This window comes from Curcuma longa, chromosome 15, assembly GCF_044706935.1.
Source record: "Curcuma longa cultivar G26 ecotype Majalengka, Jawa Barat chromosome 15, ITB_CL_G26_1.1, whole genome shotgun sequence".
Taxonomy (NCBI): Eukaryota; Viridiplantae; Streptophyta; class Magnoliopsida; order Zingiberales; family Zingiberaceae; genus Curcuma; species Curcuma longa.
Window position 1 is genome coordinate 5,943,334 of NC_133875.1, and position 16,416 is coordinate 5,959,749.

At 34.3% G+C, this 16,416-nt stretch overlaps 2 protein-coding genes across 3 annotated transcripts in view; both read left to right on the forward strand.

Moving 5' to 3' along the window:
- Positions 1 to 3,559: 3,559 nt before the first annotated feature.
- LOC141845805 (uncharacterized) lies at positions 3,560 to 4,173 on the forward strand. The gene has a single exon (XM_074733810.1). It carries the CDS (start codon positions 3,586 to 3,588, stop codon positions 4,078 to 4,080), a length of 495 nt encoding a protein of 164 aa, XP_074589911.1. The 5' UTR covers positions 3,560 to 3,585; the 3' UTR covers positions 4,081 to 4,173.
- Positions 4,174 to 6,186: 2,013 nt separating this feature from the next.
- LOC141846243 (uncharacterized) overlaps positions 6,187 to 16,416 on the forward strand; it is a 34,314-nt gene continuing 24,084 nt past the window's right edge. For both annotated transcript variants that reach the window (XM_074734249.1, XM_074734250.1), the window contains exons 1-8: positions 6,187 to 6,310; positions 8,084 to 8,716; positions 9,110 to 9,270; positions 9,919 to 9,984; positions 13,305 to 13,434; positions 13,520 to 13,626; positions 13,724 to 13,819; positions 15,059 to 15,182. In XM_074734249.1, coding sequence (XP_074590350.1) covers positions 8,476 to 8,716; positions 9,110 to 9,270; positions 9,919 to 9,984; positions 13,305 to 13,434; positions 13,520 to 13,626; positions 13,724 to 13,819; positions 15,059 to 15,182 — 925 coding nt within the window. In that variant the 5' untranslated portion in view covers positions 6,187 to 6,310; positions 8,084 to 8,475. The remainder of the gene's footprint in view (positions 6,311 to 8,083; positions 8,717 to 9,109; positions 9,271 to 9,918; positions 9,985 to 13,304; positions 13,435 to 13,519; positions 13,627 to 13,723; positions 13,820 to 15,058; positions 15,183 to 16,416) is intronic.

Sequence of the window (16,416 nt, forward strand, 5' to 3'; positions counted from 1 at the left end):
AGATTGATCCGTCTAATCTGTAATCCATCTTGAATTGGTTTGAATTGAGTTGGAAATTTTTCAATCTGCCAAATTGATGGGTCGGTCCATCCCATCCCATTCTATAATGAGTTTTTTTTGGATGAATTAGCCTACCCACCATGAGGTGGTCCGTTTAATAATTTGATATAATCGAGAAAACACATATTATTATTGTTTGCTTACCAACTTAGACAAGATAGAAAATATATAATAATTTTGTTCAAAGTTTCTATATGGATCAAAAATATCTAAAATTAATAAAGAATGACACTATAATGACATTCATGGTCTAGAAATACAAAAATATATATATATTTATGAAATTATACTAGTTTAAGTTTGCACAAAAGATCCTAAACTACATTAAATCTTGAATAATTTGTTTATATTTTATTTTTTTAAAATCATATAGTGGTTTTATAAAAATATAAAATTTAATTGATGACATTTTATTTTAAAAAATATTTTTTTTTATTTTTAAAAAATGTATAACTCATGTAGTAATTTTGGTAGGTTCCTATAGAAGTGTCAAAAATGAATCTAATCTGTCAATTTGATATATGTTGATTTAAAAAATATCAAATTAAAATTAAATATTTTATAATTCATGTCAGATCAAGTTGAACTTGAAATCTTACTCAAAAAAATTAGTTGGTCGGATTCAAGTCGAGTTTAGATTGACCCAGAATGACTTGAATTTAAAATAGAAAAGTTATTTTGAAATTAAATAAATATTTTATGTATATTAGTATGACAATGATGAAGTATTAGGATAGAAGTGAAAATTTATCAAAAATAAAAGAAAAAATTTAATATGATTGGACGAACAATTTAATTTTTTTAATGAATAAATTGAATTGTAATGGATCTATTATAAAAGATAAATTTAGTAGAAAACACCAAGTGAGATATCCTGGCACACTCTTCGTGCTCTTTTGATTTTCGCCCTAAACTTTATAATTTCTTTCAAAATATCCTAATGCACTCTTTTTGCCTCTCTTTTTTGTATCAATGTTAATCGACGCATGAGTATCACATGCTAATTAGAAACCACAAATATATGTAAATTTCAACTTTAATCAGGAGTATGCAAATTAGCATGGGAATTCTCATTGTCTAGTCTTTGAAATAACTCAGCAGGCAGCTTCATTGGTGGTATTTGGCTGACTCGCATCCAATTGCAACAAATAGTCAATTGAATTATTAATATGAGACGTTTGCCACAGTTATTTCAATCAAAGCATGTTGGACATCTGGATTAGCTGTCGTATGTGCTTCCCGATTTACCCTGGTGGTCGGTGGGAAACTTCCGTGGGACCGGATCAGTCACCTCCCAGAGATTGAATCCATGAGACTGACTGAGATTTATCATTTTTTTTTTTGAAGTGTCTTCGATCTCTTTCATATTATTAAACATTACAATCGCTGAAAGTTACTTAATAATACAAGCTTGCAAATCCACGATTTTAGGTGTTTAGGTTTGGGGGGCAATGATTGCAGAATTGAGGCATCTTGGCTAGTGGTTTTGGAGATAAGAGTTTTTTTTTTTTAATCCAGATATATAGCTTTTGCCAGATTTATGAAAGATAGGTGGTTTTTTTTTTAATTTATCTACCGGATAAATTCTGATCAAAACAGGTTATGTATATTTAGAAGTTCATTTTTAGCAATACCCTTCTTCATCATGATCAACTGCAATTTCTCGATTTATCTTCTCACAATTGATCGCGGGACTGATCGTATGAGACCGCTGGGGTGACAGATTCCACCTATTGCAGAAAAAGTCCACTTTTAAATCATTATTTTTGTTTGAAATTTGAACTTTAGTATTATTAACACTCTAAATGCGTGACTGCTGTATTATACGGTAGAGGACTCGTTATGAAGTTTGGCCAATTCTTATATATATGAATAATTAAGGATCCAATAAGTTTAATATTGATTTTTATTGAAAATTTGAATAGAAACAAAAGAGGTGAAAAGGAAAGAGACTCAATTGTGAACGTAGGCCTCGGTGTTTCCTTTTTTTGATTTGGCTCTCAAGCAATAATCTACTTTGACTGGATAGTCGGTGACTTACATCCCGACTCGACACTTGACTTCCAGACTCAGGATTACTCGATGCACCTCTCAGGTAGCACTCGACACTTCACTTCTCCCTTAGGCTCGAGAAGCACTCGGGCCGCTCAAACAAGGCGGTACTCGAGAGCACTCAATTGTATCTATCGACATTTTGCTTGGACTCGAGAAGTCCACTCGGGAGTTTGACAGACGACTACCAGACTAGCTCAGTAGCTCATACACTTAGAAACTCGGCTCAATAGCAACAACGTCCCACTTGAGCTCAGAGAATCCTGTAGTCCAGTCTAATTCAGCTCAGGCTGACAATTTGAAATTATTAACTCAAGTAATCTCAACAAATATGTTTGAGTTGATTTTGTAATTTCAATAGGATGAATATCTCATGTTTAAAATTTATCAATCCTCTATGGCTCAAATAACTTAATTTTCACTCATAAATCATATGGATCAATTGATTAGAACTTGAGATAAAGGATGTAGGTTAAAGTCACTAATGAGATACCTCTAGAATTTTAATCTTACGTTAGGAACTATGGACTAAGAAGAGATAATCTTAGATAGATAATTTTCTATGGACCTCTGAATAAGTAACGAAGACGTGCAAAGGCTTCCTTAGATGAGATAGAAGATTAGCCCTCGAATGCAAAGACCGAAGGGACTTTGACTTAAAAATTAGTCACTTTGACTAATTTTAAATGTAAATAATTTTAGATAAATTTAAAGTACAATTTTTATACGTTATTGATCATTAAAATTTTCTTATTCGTTCTTTTGAGTACCTTGGAATATAGTTGAGTTGGTTACGACGCAGCAGATTTGTAGAAAAGGACAAAGGTTTAAATCCTGACGAAACTAGACAATACCCTCCTGCGTCATGATCAATTATAATTTTTCGATTTATCATAAATGGAGACCGATCGTGTGAGACCGTTTGACAGATTTCATCACATCTGTGAAACACGTCTAATCCGTTTGTAGGGTGATCGAACGACAGCCATGTGCATCCACACCTCTCTGAGTCTTCACGGGGTCAGAAAGTCAAACGAGTTCGCATTTCTCACGTGGATGGCAAGCTAAACCCACTATTCCGGAGTCAGAAACCGCAGCCAGCATCGGCAGTTTAGCTCCAGCGACGACCCTCGTGATGGGGATGCTCCAGCAAGGATTGAATTCGACCTAACGACCTAATTAGGCACCCGTACCGGAGCCTGTCCTCACTGCCTCAGCAAACAGAATGCCATGTTTGAGTGCGTGCGTGGAATTTATTTTAAAAATATAAATCGGGCAAAAATAAAAAAAAATAGAATGTTCCATTTATAATTGTTATATATTATAACCGTCTTTATTTTAATATTTTTTTAATTTAATTTAAAATTCCGTACGGAGAAAAATGTTATCGATTATATTCGCGTGGCTCCTCTTTAAAAGGCACCCTCACTTGCCCGTTGTCCCTCGATCGAGAAGCAGCCACCAACCGCAGCGATGGCGGAGGAGCTTCGACCATGGATCAACGGCTTCATCTCCGAGGCCGCCTTCGCCCGCGAGAACGACGCCCTCACCCGTGCCCTCCGGATGGCCCTATTCTCGGGCCAATCCTCCTCCTCCGTCGCGGTCGACCCTTCGCCCGATTTCCTCTCCTCCCCTTTCCGCCTGGAACCTCCCTTCGCCCCGCCGCCCCGCCTCCTGGAACCTCCCTTCGCGCGGATCGGGAAGAAGCGCAAGTCCCGGCAGTGCAAGAGCTCGCCGATCACCTACATCGACGCCGACCCGGCCAACTTCCGCCAGCTGGTCCACCAGGTGACCGGCGCGGAGGGGAACCCAGCCGAAGATCCGCCGCTCCCGGGCGTCCAGGGGAGCTACTTCGTTGCGACGCTGGACACGTCGGCGTACTTGCTGGACCGGTTCGAGCCGGGCGCTGCGACCGGCCCGGTCGACCACGGTTGGGTTCTCTCAGACCTCGACGCGGTCGTCATCTGAGACCCCGCGTCCGTTGGGGTACGTTAACGAACGCCTGATGGGCATCGAACGGTTCTGGGTCGCGGTACGAGAGTAGCTGTACATTTTCTATGCCAGCAGTGAAAATGAATTATCGAATAATAATAATAATAATAATAAAGTCTTCATTAAAAAACAAAATTAATCTATGGTGCGGTTTTAATGGAAGTCTCAATCGATCTTTTTGCTTTATTATATTTTTCTATTCTCCATCCATTTCAATCTATGCATAATTACTTTTTTTTTTCTTTCTTGTAATTAAAAAAATAGAGGAAAAGTTTACTTGTGTTTGAGCACTTTTGGCATTGAGCTTTAAGCACCGCCCCCCTTAAACACTTTTACACTTTATTCTCTCAATTGGAGATGCATTAAAACATGTTTGAGCAATTGAAGGTCCTCGATTTTTGAAGATCATTATCTGATCGATTTTTATAATTTTATTGAATACGCTACTTGTTAGATATTAATGTTTTTTCAATGTTGAAAGTATATAAATGATTAAATACGCTACTTGTTAGATATTAATGTCTTAAAAAGTTCAATGTTGAAAGTATATAAATGATTAAATATGTTATATTGGACGACATGTACTCAAGTGATGTATTTTGTTGTTGATGACGTCTAAGAAAAGTTACCTAAAATGTAGAGGTTTAAGTTTCCAGATAAATTTGTATGTTTTGATTCTACTTTGAGACTATTTAACTCTTAAAATATATTTATGCAATATGTATCTATTTTTTGAGAAAATGCATTAATAAAATGTTGATTATTAAATGTAAAATCTTAACGCTAGAAGCTAAGTTTGGAAATATTTGAGAAATTAAAGCAAATTTATAAAATTATTTAAGAATTTTAGTCTATTTTTGGAATTACTTAAAATTGAGAAATAATTACTTTGCAATTATTTTATAACTTTCTAATTTGATTCGCTAAGTTACCTTTCAAAGCTGAATTAAACGGGCTTAAATTAAAGAGTACTTATCTCATAATTATTTAATAATTAAATATATGTCCTATCTTTAATCAATCAAATAATAGACACGACGAAAGCCATCTACTCCTTGAGGACTAAAAGGAATTGGTAGAAAAGGTAGAATGTTATACTCTTTCATAATCCTCCTTCAATCTCAAGCAAAGCACAAGGAACAACACTGTTTAAAGTGATCTAAAAGATTATCAAAATATTCCAATAATTAAAAAAAAAACAAAGGTAAAAACCTTATAAATAATTAATTCGACAAATATAATACATTTAGATTGCAAATACTTGGTTAAACTAATCATTTTCTAAGGGGAAAAAAAATCCTTCACATCCCTTCTATTTTTTACTATTTACTCGAGGGGAAAAACTATAGCTTAAATGACCTTATGGAAGCAAGTTCCACATTTACTTAAGTGTAGCCTTCATGTTAGTTAGACCACATTCCTTCAAAAGGTCTCTACATTAAGCTTGACAATTCTATGTATTTGCAAAGGAATCAAGCTCAAACACATTGAGAGGGATTGAGGAATTCGCGATGTTAGGGTCGTAAGGATTACGCCAAATTTCTCAATTAATTGCACGCCATTCTCTTTAGGTAATCAATAGAACTAATAAAAATAACGATCTTGTTTCCTTTCCTTTCAATGCTCGGAAGCAATCCACTTTTTGTCGTATTTCCTTTCTCATACGTCTTCGTGATCAACTCGATTCCTCCTCTCTTATTTATTTCTTTCTCGCGTAAACACAACCTAATGAATTTTGGCGCAAGTTCTTTTCCTCTTCACCCCTTAATTCTCGGTTAAACTAAGTCTTACTATAAAACAAGAACCATGGGAGAATTCATAGGAAGAAAATTATTTATTTTAAATTTGTTTATAAAATAATTAGTTCAATTGTTAAAAAAAAACTTATATGATTTGTTTTTAATTTCCTATTTAAAATAAAAAATTTGTTTTTATTTTTTTTTTTCAAAAAATTTGCTTTCTGGCGTATCGGACCATGCATCCAATCTTGACTGATCGGTGATCGGAGCCTTCCCTTCCATAAAAAATAAAAGGAACACAACCCTCGCTAGCTGCCCCAAATTACCCTCACCGCCTCGGGCTTTAAATACCTCTCCTCGCACACACATGCCCTCCTCCAATCTTGACAAAGCTAGAGCCCGAAAAAGAGAAGACAAAGTGAGAGAGAGAGAGAGAGAGAAGAAGGAGAGCCTGACAGAATCGCAAGGTATTCGCCTTCCCCAATCTAACCCTATGTGCATCGATCTCCCTAAATTTCTTCCCCAGATTCGGTTATTAGGCGCTCTCCCCTAGCCGCAAAGTTGGATCAGAACCACCGCTTTTGCGGCGGAAATCACGAGTTTTCGCCGAATCCGCGGCGAAGGTAGTATCGGCGCCGGAGAGCGATGCGGGAGTTTTTTCGTCGAGGGAATCTAGTGCAATTATTGCTTCGACGTGGTCCATTCCTGGCTATGGATCCTTGATCGCCTCGTCTTCCTGCTTCCAGCTTTTGAATCCTTGCGGGCCTGTTTGGGTCTGGATTGCGGAAAACTTTCCTTTTTTAGGCGGAGATATTAATCTACTTCCGCTGATTGCTGAGAATGATCAAATATCAGACGAGTCTTTGAAGAAGAAATAATCAGCAATTTTTCTTTGCGATTTATACGGGAATGTAATGCTGATTTGATTATTCGATGGGTGTCAATCTAAAAATAACGGTGTTAATTTATGCAATGCATCTTTTGCAAAGAAACATCTATTTAACAAAGTCAAGAAGAATACATAGATGAGGCACCTTTAGAGAATTATATAATGATCGTGTAGATTTGTTAGTTCTCACTTTTTTGAGTTTTCATTGGACGTGTATAAACAAGCATTAGGACATGGGGGTCACTTATTTCTAAGCAATGGTAAGAAAGTTGAAAGGATGCATCCTGATGGCTGCAGGTTGCTGGGAGCATTTCTATAGATGAACTGTAGTTACACGAAAAAAACATTAGGTCCATCTAGATATGATTAGTCAATTGCTGTTCTTGATAGTTCTAAACTACTGTTTAGTGTGTGCAAAATTAAACACTAGAAGAATACGATAGAGGAGACACTTTTTCCTGGTAGGTGAAAAAAGGTAGTGAATGGTTATGTTATCAGGAACAAGGTTGCTAGATTTATCTAAAGTTTTTAATTACTTTGATTTTTGCCTCTTCCTGCCATGAATGCGTGAAGACTTTGGTACCATTTACCACAGCATCATTTGCACATTAATGATTTACATTCTGTGAGAAATAAATAATGTTACTTCTGGTGTATTTGGTAAATCCATACTTGTCAAGCTTGGTTTGGTGATTTATGAGAGAAACAAAAGTTCTTGTAAAATGCATCTAGATGTTTTATTTTATGCTAGTGCGGCGTGCCCAAAATTCATATTGCGTATCATTCCTATTGTGGGAATGAAGTGATGCTGTGTCCCAGCACACCCGTTTTTTTCCCTACGGTCATGGTTTACGCTTCTTAATTGGTTACTCTGAATGATTATTCTGTGTCCAAGCATCACGACATGCATGTCTATTTCTATGTACGGTATCTCCTAATTACGTACCTTTTGCTTTATTTGGTAATAGACTAATAGGTAATGAAAACAAGATGTTTGTAAAGTTCCTACAAACTTTAGGAATACAACTTTTTTGGTTTGTACAATTTGTCGTTTATCGTTAACTTGTTCTTGTTTAGTCTGAACTTTTTTTTTAAAAATACTTTTTTATGTTTTGAATGCTCTATTTTTACTACTTTCCTTGTCGGCCTCCTATTGAATGCTATGCGTTTTTCCTTTTAGAATAGTATGCAATATAATTGTCATTGATGTTTACCAATACTTAAACTTTTGCACTGAAACCATTAACTTGAGCTAAGCGTACTAATTTATTGATGGTTTGTCATCCAAATATTTACCTGGATCCTCTATCTGACCCTTTTTTCTTTGTATTTTTTTTTTTTGCAAGGACAGACACTATCTTTGGACTCTAATCTGTGGCACAATTGCTGATGATCTACTTCCTGAGATGTTTCTCCTGCTTCCTATTTAGATTTTGAACTTATGTTGACAATTGTATAGCATGGGACAATTTTGATTTGAACTATTCCATTTTTTACGTTTGTATGTGTCGCGACATTCCAGTGGTTCTATCATTTATTGCAGCTTCTGAACTTTGTTGGTGATATAATACTTGAATATGATCATATATAATTTCAGAACTGCATAGTTCGTCCATTTCTGTAACATCATTGTACAGGAATTGGTTGTTGTGGTTCCATTTGTGGGAAGGAGACAGGCATATGCCATAAAGTCATGGAATTTTGATCATCTGGAATATTGGAAATTCTGGTTGTTTCTTATCTATGGAGAGCTTAGCCCACTTGGAAGCCTTGTGTGAGGTGCTTTATATGTCTCAGGATTCAGCTGAACGAGCACATGCAGAGAGCACCTTGAAATGCTTTTCTGTGAACCCTGATTATATTACTCAGTGCCAATATATTTTGGACAATGCTTTGACTCCTTATGCTTTGATGTTGGCCAGTTCAAGCTTGTTGAAGCAAGTCATGGAGCAAAGTCTCTCCCTGCAGTTGCGACTTGATATCCGTAATATTCCTTTCAAAGTTGTAAATGCTAACTTTTGCTTAGTAAATACTTTTGGTTTACTTTTTACAAGCTTTGCGTTGAACTGTACATTCTTACCTCATTATTATCTGCTTTAATCATTTTATATAAAACTGTTGAAGTTTTGTCTAGTTAGTTGCCAAGGTTAAACTACTAAAGCAATGTGCACACGGTTGAGTTGCATAGCAACGCCGGTTTTGATGGAGTATCTAAATTGTGAACAAGGAAGAAAAATCTGAACTATTATGAGTTTATGGACATTTTTTTTTGTTTAGTACAAGTAGTTCTGTATGACTAAATTACCAAGTTAAGACAATTTTGTAGCTTCACTTGCAACATGTTAAATTGACTTTGCGATTTATATTAACTATGAAGGGAATTATGTGGTAAACTATCTAGCTAGCAGAGGACCTGAATTGCAGAACTTTGTAGTTGGATCAATGATACAATTGTTGTGTCGGATAACAAAATTTGGATGGCTAGATGATGACAGATTTAGAGATATCGTCAATGAGGCAACAAACTTCTTGAGTCAGGTAATTACTGTCAACTGTCAATTTCATTGAAACTCATCATTGTAAGATCAATATCATGGATTATAAGAGGTGACCATTATTTTCTTGTTATTCACTGATGATGCTATGATGCATTACTCTGAAGATTAATCTTCCTGGCCGGTTCTTCCTAATCTTATTAACACCGCGTCCTCCTAGCTATTAAGTATTTTCATCTCATGATTTTGCCTCTGGTTTTCATGTCACAGAAACTTGTTCAACTTTCAAAAAAGTAAGCTGAGCTCGGGCACAAGTAATAACTGAAGGCTAAATGAGAACAAAATTAGTAAATGGCTACATGAATTATGAATTTTGAATCAAGTCCTTTTGATCAAAGTGAATTCCATCTATTAAGTCTAAATAAGTAAAGGTTAAATGAGTTTTCATATAGAATGGAGAAACATTTTGTACTATTTAAAGAATAGAAATGTTCCTTGCCTCTGATGGCTCCTAAAAGTAATCTGTTACTTTACATGGCATCCGCTTGCTATTATTGATATCAATTTGTTGAATGTTTCCATATTTGGTTTATTTTATAAAATGCCGAGGAGGTTTACATAAACAATCCTTTTCTATCAGCTGCAAGTGTACATTTTTAATCATTTCTATTTTCTTGTTCTTTGTTTTTAGGCTTCCTCAGGTCATTATTCAATTGGTTTGAAGATACTAAACCAACTTGTCTCTGAGATGAATCAGGTTAGGAGAATACTACATGGTGCTATCAACTATAATTGTCATTTTTTATCTTGCTACATGATAATCAAGAGACAACATGTGAAAATCTGTGTGCCTCCAATTGCCATCTTACGAAGAGTTTCATGCCTTAGTTGATAGAACCTGGGAGTCTTCTTTTAAAGACTTCTATGATAACTCCATCTTATTGAGATTGAAGAAAAATAGACTAAGTCTACTAAAATAGTAAAAATATAAAAACTATATTTTTCAGACCCTCCAAGATAAAATTATATTTAGACTCTCAAACTTGTTTTTTTGTTTTAAAATTGATATATTTTTCTTGCCATCACATAATTTTGTGATGCTTGTTAGACGTAGTAATTGATGGATAGGTTAGCATGGCGATAGGAAGGAGTAGAGAGGTCTGGAGAAGACTTCCCCTTCTCCTTCTGCCTTCCATCCTTATCTTCTTCTCTTAAAAAAAGGTAGATCTGCTACCTCAATGGCTCCCCTAGAGTCTACTCTACGGATATGGAGGGAGATTCATTCAGGTACATTGGCGTTAGGCGCATGACGGGGTCGATCATGCAGGTCATCACCTCTTGGGAATCGACCCCTGACCATTGCGCCAATAATACATTGCGCCCACCGTCTATACTACGCCCTGAGGGCTTATCTTCTTCTCTTAATATCCTTCCATTTTGTAGAGGCAAACACTAAACTGTTCTGTTGCTTTGCCAAATTGGCACAAACCCTTGAGCCAACTGACTGGTTTGTGCCTCCTTAGGTGATGGGACATGAATGGTCAGTCTCCATACAGTTAGACACTGCAATAAACAGTGAAGCAAAACCTCAAACCTTGTTCTAGTTTATAAGCAACAATTTATCGAATATCAGTGCCAAAATATATAAAATAATGGAGTGAAGCTTGTTTAATTCAATATGCTTCAATAATAGATTAATTTAGAAATATATGATTCTATATCAAGCCAATGATTCATATTCTCAATAGATGTGCCTAGTCAACTGATCAACAAGGTTGATAACACATTGAAAAATTACATACTCAAATGGCCTGCATAATGAAGTTTCTGATGTCTAACTATGTATCATATGACCAAGATATGACCAAGAGCAATAAACCAAACAAAATTAGTCAGTAACATACATATCTTAGCTAACAAAAATAATTCAAAGTGGTAGGTTATTCAAGTGACCAAGATTCTCTACCTCAGAAAATCATACTCTAAGTAACCAACAAGGTTGGTAACAAATGATTATTGAAAAATTACATACTCAAATAGCCTGCACAGAAGTTCCAAGCTTGTAGCATATGAACAGAAATAATAAACCAAACAAAATTAATTAGTAACACACATATGATCGCTAACAAAAATAATCATATTTATAGGTCGTTCAAGTAACCAAGATTCTCTACTAGGCTAACCAGCTATTTTTGCATAATTAGAAGAGGTTCTGAATGTGCGTCTCGTTCCTATGAAAACCTAACAAGCATAATATAAATTCATAAGTCAGGGATTTTTCTCGTTTTAATCTTTCCATGACAATTGTCTTTGAGTGTATGTTGGCTTAATACTTCACGTCTTTAGTTTTCTCCTATGAAGAAATATGTTGTAGCATTGAGTCTAGGACAACAATCTCATGCAAAGACAAATTTTTTTATTACTTAAGAGTAAAATAATGACGTAGAATCATGAATTGAGGTGCCAAACCATGCTGGTCAATATGGATAAAATCGTTTTGTCCGCTAACTGAGAGAGTAAGAGTATCTTAGAGAGAGAAGGGGTGGGTGCTGCAGACGAGCAAGAGGGATTTTTTGGAAAAAAATGGCGAATTAAATATAATTACTAACCTCTTAAAAACACCACCAGTCTAATTAAATATAATTGTTGAACTAGACTATCTTATATATAAACCTCGTTTAGTTTTAGATGGCTTAAAATAAATCAAATTAAAAAGAAGCTTCAAATGCTCCTCTATATGGTAATGAGTCTTCTATATTGATTATGTAGGCATGAAGTTTCTTCAAGGATTAGTATTAATTACATGGACAACTAAATAATATAATAATAATTATTAATTTTTCTCATAATGGAAGGGGCCAATGGAGAGCATGAAGGTTCTTTAAGGAGTTTTTAAGATGAATGGTTAAGGTTAATGTGAATAAGGACATAGCTTCCTCTGTTATACTCCTTATCATTATGATGTGCATGAGTATGTATTTTATGAGTCTATGCTTAATATATTTTTTGTTGACATGTATCTCTTGAATACACATAGCAAATCTTTTAGTAGACTTAGTACAGTGGGAAATGATAGATTGAGGAATTAAATCAATTTCCTCATTCTCCATACCTCCCCTTTACTTTCCAAACTGCTAACGACCTATCTTCCACCCATGTATGCCTCAAGATCAAGCATTCTATATGACCTTATCGAATTTTATTCAATTTTTTGTATACACAATTTCCTAATATTATTTGTTTAAGTTTAATAATAATATGTATGTGAAAAGTATTTCTAAAATATTATTAGAATACTTTTCCATTTCCTATGCTACCAGGAGCTATCCTTTAGTTCAGTTCAAAACTTGATCCTTCATAAAATAAACTATGGTTGCTTGTTATAATTTCTAGTTTTAGAGTTCCAGAGTTGGTGTCTCAGAAGGTTGCTTGATCTATAGCTTGGATGATCAGAATTGGAGTTCTGGAACAAAATATCAATCCTTGTCCATTTAGCTACAGGCTACCCTCTTTAGTTTTCGCCTGCAAATTTTTTTGAGGGAAAAATGCATATCGCCTGATGCCTTGAGTATGGAACTATAAATGATACAGTAAGAGCAGAACAGGAGACACTAGATCAAGTAACTGAATGTCTAAGGCAATTTTGCCTATCATATTGTTTAATTTAGTGGCTGTTATGGTAGATGCTAAAACTGTTTGAGAAAATTTGATCTCAGATGAGAGGCTAATGTGCCATAATATTATTCAGGTTTGTTTAAGGTTTCTTATTGCACTCCTTTGTTCTACTTCCTCTTGCTGTCCAAATGTATTTAATTGTCTTTTATTTTCTATTTTTTTGTCGTATAACATGTGTTTGTTAGGTCAACAAGCATAAAATGGAATGAAAGAAAATAATGTCAATGGCATGAATTTGATTAGAATATGCTGCTAATTACATTCACTGTGTTCTGACAATATGCTTCTTTTGATGTTTTTGATCTTTGAATTAAATATTTTGCTCTGTCATATAATTAATTGCTTGAAATTGATCATATCTGTCAATGAGAAAATTGATATCTTTACCAATTTACTTTACAGCCAAACCAGGGGATATCTTTGACAGTACATCGAAAGGTGGCCTGCTCTTTTAGGGATCAATCACTTTTCCAGATATTTCAAATTTCTTTAACTTCTCTACATCAACTAAAGAGTGATGAAAATATGCAAGGTTTTTTATAATTAATTACCAATGAGATTGTTATATATTTACCGCTTATCTATGATATCATTTTAATGTCATTATTTGTTTGCAGTCTCTGTCCTGAGGGAACTCACTCTTTCACTTTCTTTGAAGTGCTTGTCTTTTGACTTTGTTGGAACTTCAGTAGATGAAAGCTCCGAAGAGTTTGGTACTGTTCAGGTACTTCACTTAGAATTACAAATTTGAATGCCCATATAACTTCTTGATGCCTTGACTGATTGAAGATACATTACTGCTATTGTACTTGTTTTTGCAGATTCCATCGTCCTGGAAATCTGTGTTGCAAGATCCCTCCACCCTCCAAATTTTCTTTGATTATTATAACATCACCGAACCACCACAATCAAAAGAGGTATATTCGAAATGAAGTTTTTTCTAACATGTCTTCTATTTGACCGAGTTAATACATATTCTATTCTTTTGTAGGATGTGATTTTCATGTCTTTTACTCATGCACTTGTCTTCACTTACTAGTCAATGGTTTCTTGAAATGTTTTACTAGTTTTATTTTTACAATGTGATCTCTTTTGATAGCACTTGGGGAAAATAGAAAGTTGTAAGCCTACATATTGCACCAAACCTACAATGTAAAAAATAGCTGATTAAATATGTTTTAAAATTTTTAATATACTAACTTCAAAAATCAAGTTATTTAATTTTAAGTATGCCAATTTAGTTTCCATTTAAATATGATATAAAAATGAGTTCTACAACTGAATTCAAATTTCATATTATAATTTTAAAATAATATAAAATATCAGTTTAAGAAATTGCAATCATTAGTTTTAACTTACTATTAATTTAGTATAACAATTTTATTTTCATTTAAATATAAGATAAAAATTTGTTCTACAACTGAATTTAAATGTCATATTAAGTTTTAAATAATATAAATATCAGTTTAAGAATATTCATTTAACAATTGTAATTATTAGTTTCAACTTATCATTAATTTAAAAATCTAATTTTATTCTTTTTTTTTTAACATAAACATGGGTTTAGTTATATATCTAGTTATACAATACTTATTTTTATTTTCTAAAAAAATGGACTTAGAGTAGATCCTTATTGTAATCCTATTTTTATAGGGAACGTTTAGGTTAATCTGCCAGGATTTGAAGTCTTCATTCTTGTTATTACATTCTTATATATATCCTTAATTGTTTTAATATACGCTATGCTAACGTTTTTCTTTTCTAGAATTTTCATATAATTTCTCGCAGGACTTTGTGATAAACTTTTTCTAGGTTTATAAATATCATGTGTAAGTCTTGCTTCTTTTTCCGATACTTTTCAATCAATTGTGTGTGAAGATGTATAACTTCTATCGTCGATCTTTCACGCATGAATCCAAATAACAAACTGGATCAGAACTCGACAAAATGATTGGTCTGGATGAGAACTTTGACAGTAAGAGTAGGAGCCGTCAGACTGGGTTCTATGATTAGATCAGATACAAGTTTGCATGTCCTTTAGTCACATTCTGTTTATGTTTTATACGATGATTCATATTTGTTTTCATCTATCTTTTCTGAGTTATGATAATTAAATTTGCTCACTCTATTTACAGTTAAATGTATTTTGTTTGTAGGCTTTGGAGTGTCTAGTCAGGCTTGCCTCGGTTAGACGGTCATTATTTACTGATGATCCTGCAAGATCCCAATTCCTATCGAATCTTATGAGAGGGACAAAAGAGATACTGCAAACAGGCCAAGGTTTGTTTTTAATTAGAGCTTGTGGATTGTCTTTAAGATTTGTTTTCCTATTTTAAACTTGGCTTGAAAGCAAAGTTCCTGGTGAGATTTTTTTGCTATTCATGTCAAGCTCATAGATTAGCATAAAAGCAACACTTAGGTAATTCTATTGATATACCTAGTTAGAATAGTACAATATTACTCATGTGGGACTAAACTGTATACTATAACTTTCCCTTCAAGTTGGAACATGTATGTTAATGGTTGCCCAACTTATAACGCAAAATAGAAAGAAATCCCACAAAATGAAAACTAAGGCATAGCACTAGTGCACAATTGAGGGTTTTGAAGCTTCGATGCTGAAGTTGACTGGATCATCTATACTTTGAAAGATGATAATCTTCTTTGTTAATTCCCTTACTGCAAGCAGAATTTGTAGTTTCCCAAACTGTAGCATAAGAAAACTAATTGTATCACATGAGGAGTGATGATTAGGGTTCAATATCTACTCCTTAGAGGATAGTATAGAGGGGTGATGGAAATCTGGAGAACATGTCGTAAAAGAGAATTAGCTATTGCATTTACTTGAAAAAAGAGGAGAAAAGAGAAAGTAACTAATCTCAGCTAATACTTGATTTTGGCTCCCGACTGAATGAACCAAGAACAAGAAGAACATTGCTTAATAATGAATAGACCATCTTCAGTGAAGGATATCAATAATTTTCTAGCATTTTGCTTATGTTGAAGGATTTTTTTATGAATTTTTGATGATGAATTTAAATTCCCAATCATTGAGGTTCCAACAGTTAGTATATGTGTTGAAAAAATGGCGTCAAATCAAAGGACATGGCCTTCTATGCTTAGAATAAAGAATGTGATGTTAAAACATAACAGATGAACTTTATGTGACAATAGAATGCATTCTCCCTGTTATCTAAGTTTGAGCAGCACAGATCATTGCAGTTCAACGGGCCAAGGATGAGGTTCTTTGGCGGTCGCAAACAATTTTGCTTCAATTTGTAGATCAAGGCAATCTGAGGAATAACAAATGAAAACATTGACAAGAGTCAGATTAGCAGACCTCTAGCCAACTCATCTATTTATTTGGATTTGGTGATTGAGATGCTCATTACCATATTTAAGGGGGTTCTAGTTGACGGCTTACATTGATAATCATATGCTTCACTTCAACCATTTTTATATTATCTTCAATCTGTAGGTACTGAGGTGGATAATTGGAGGACCATGTTTGATA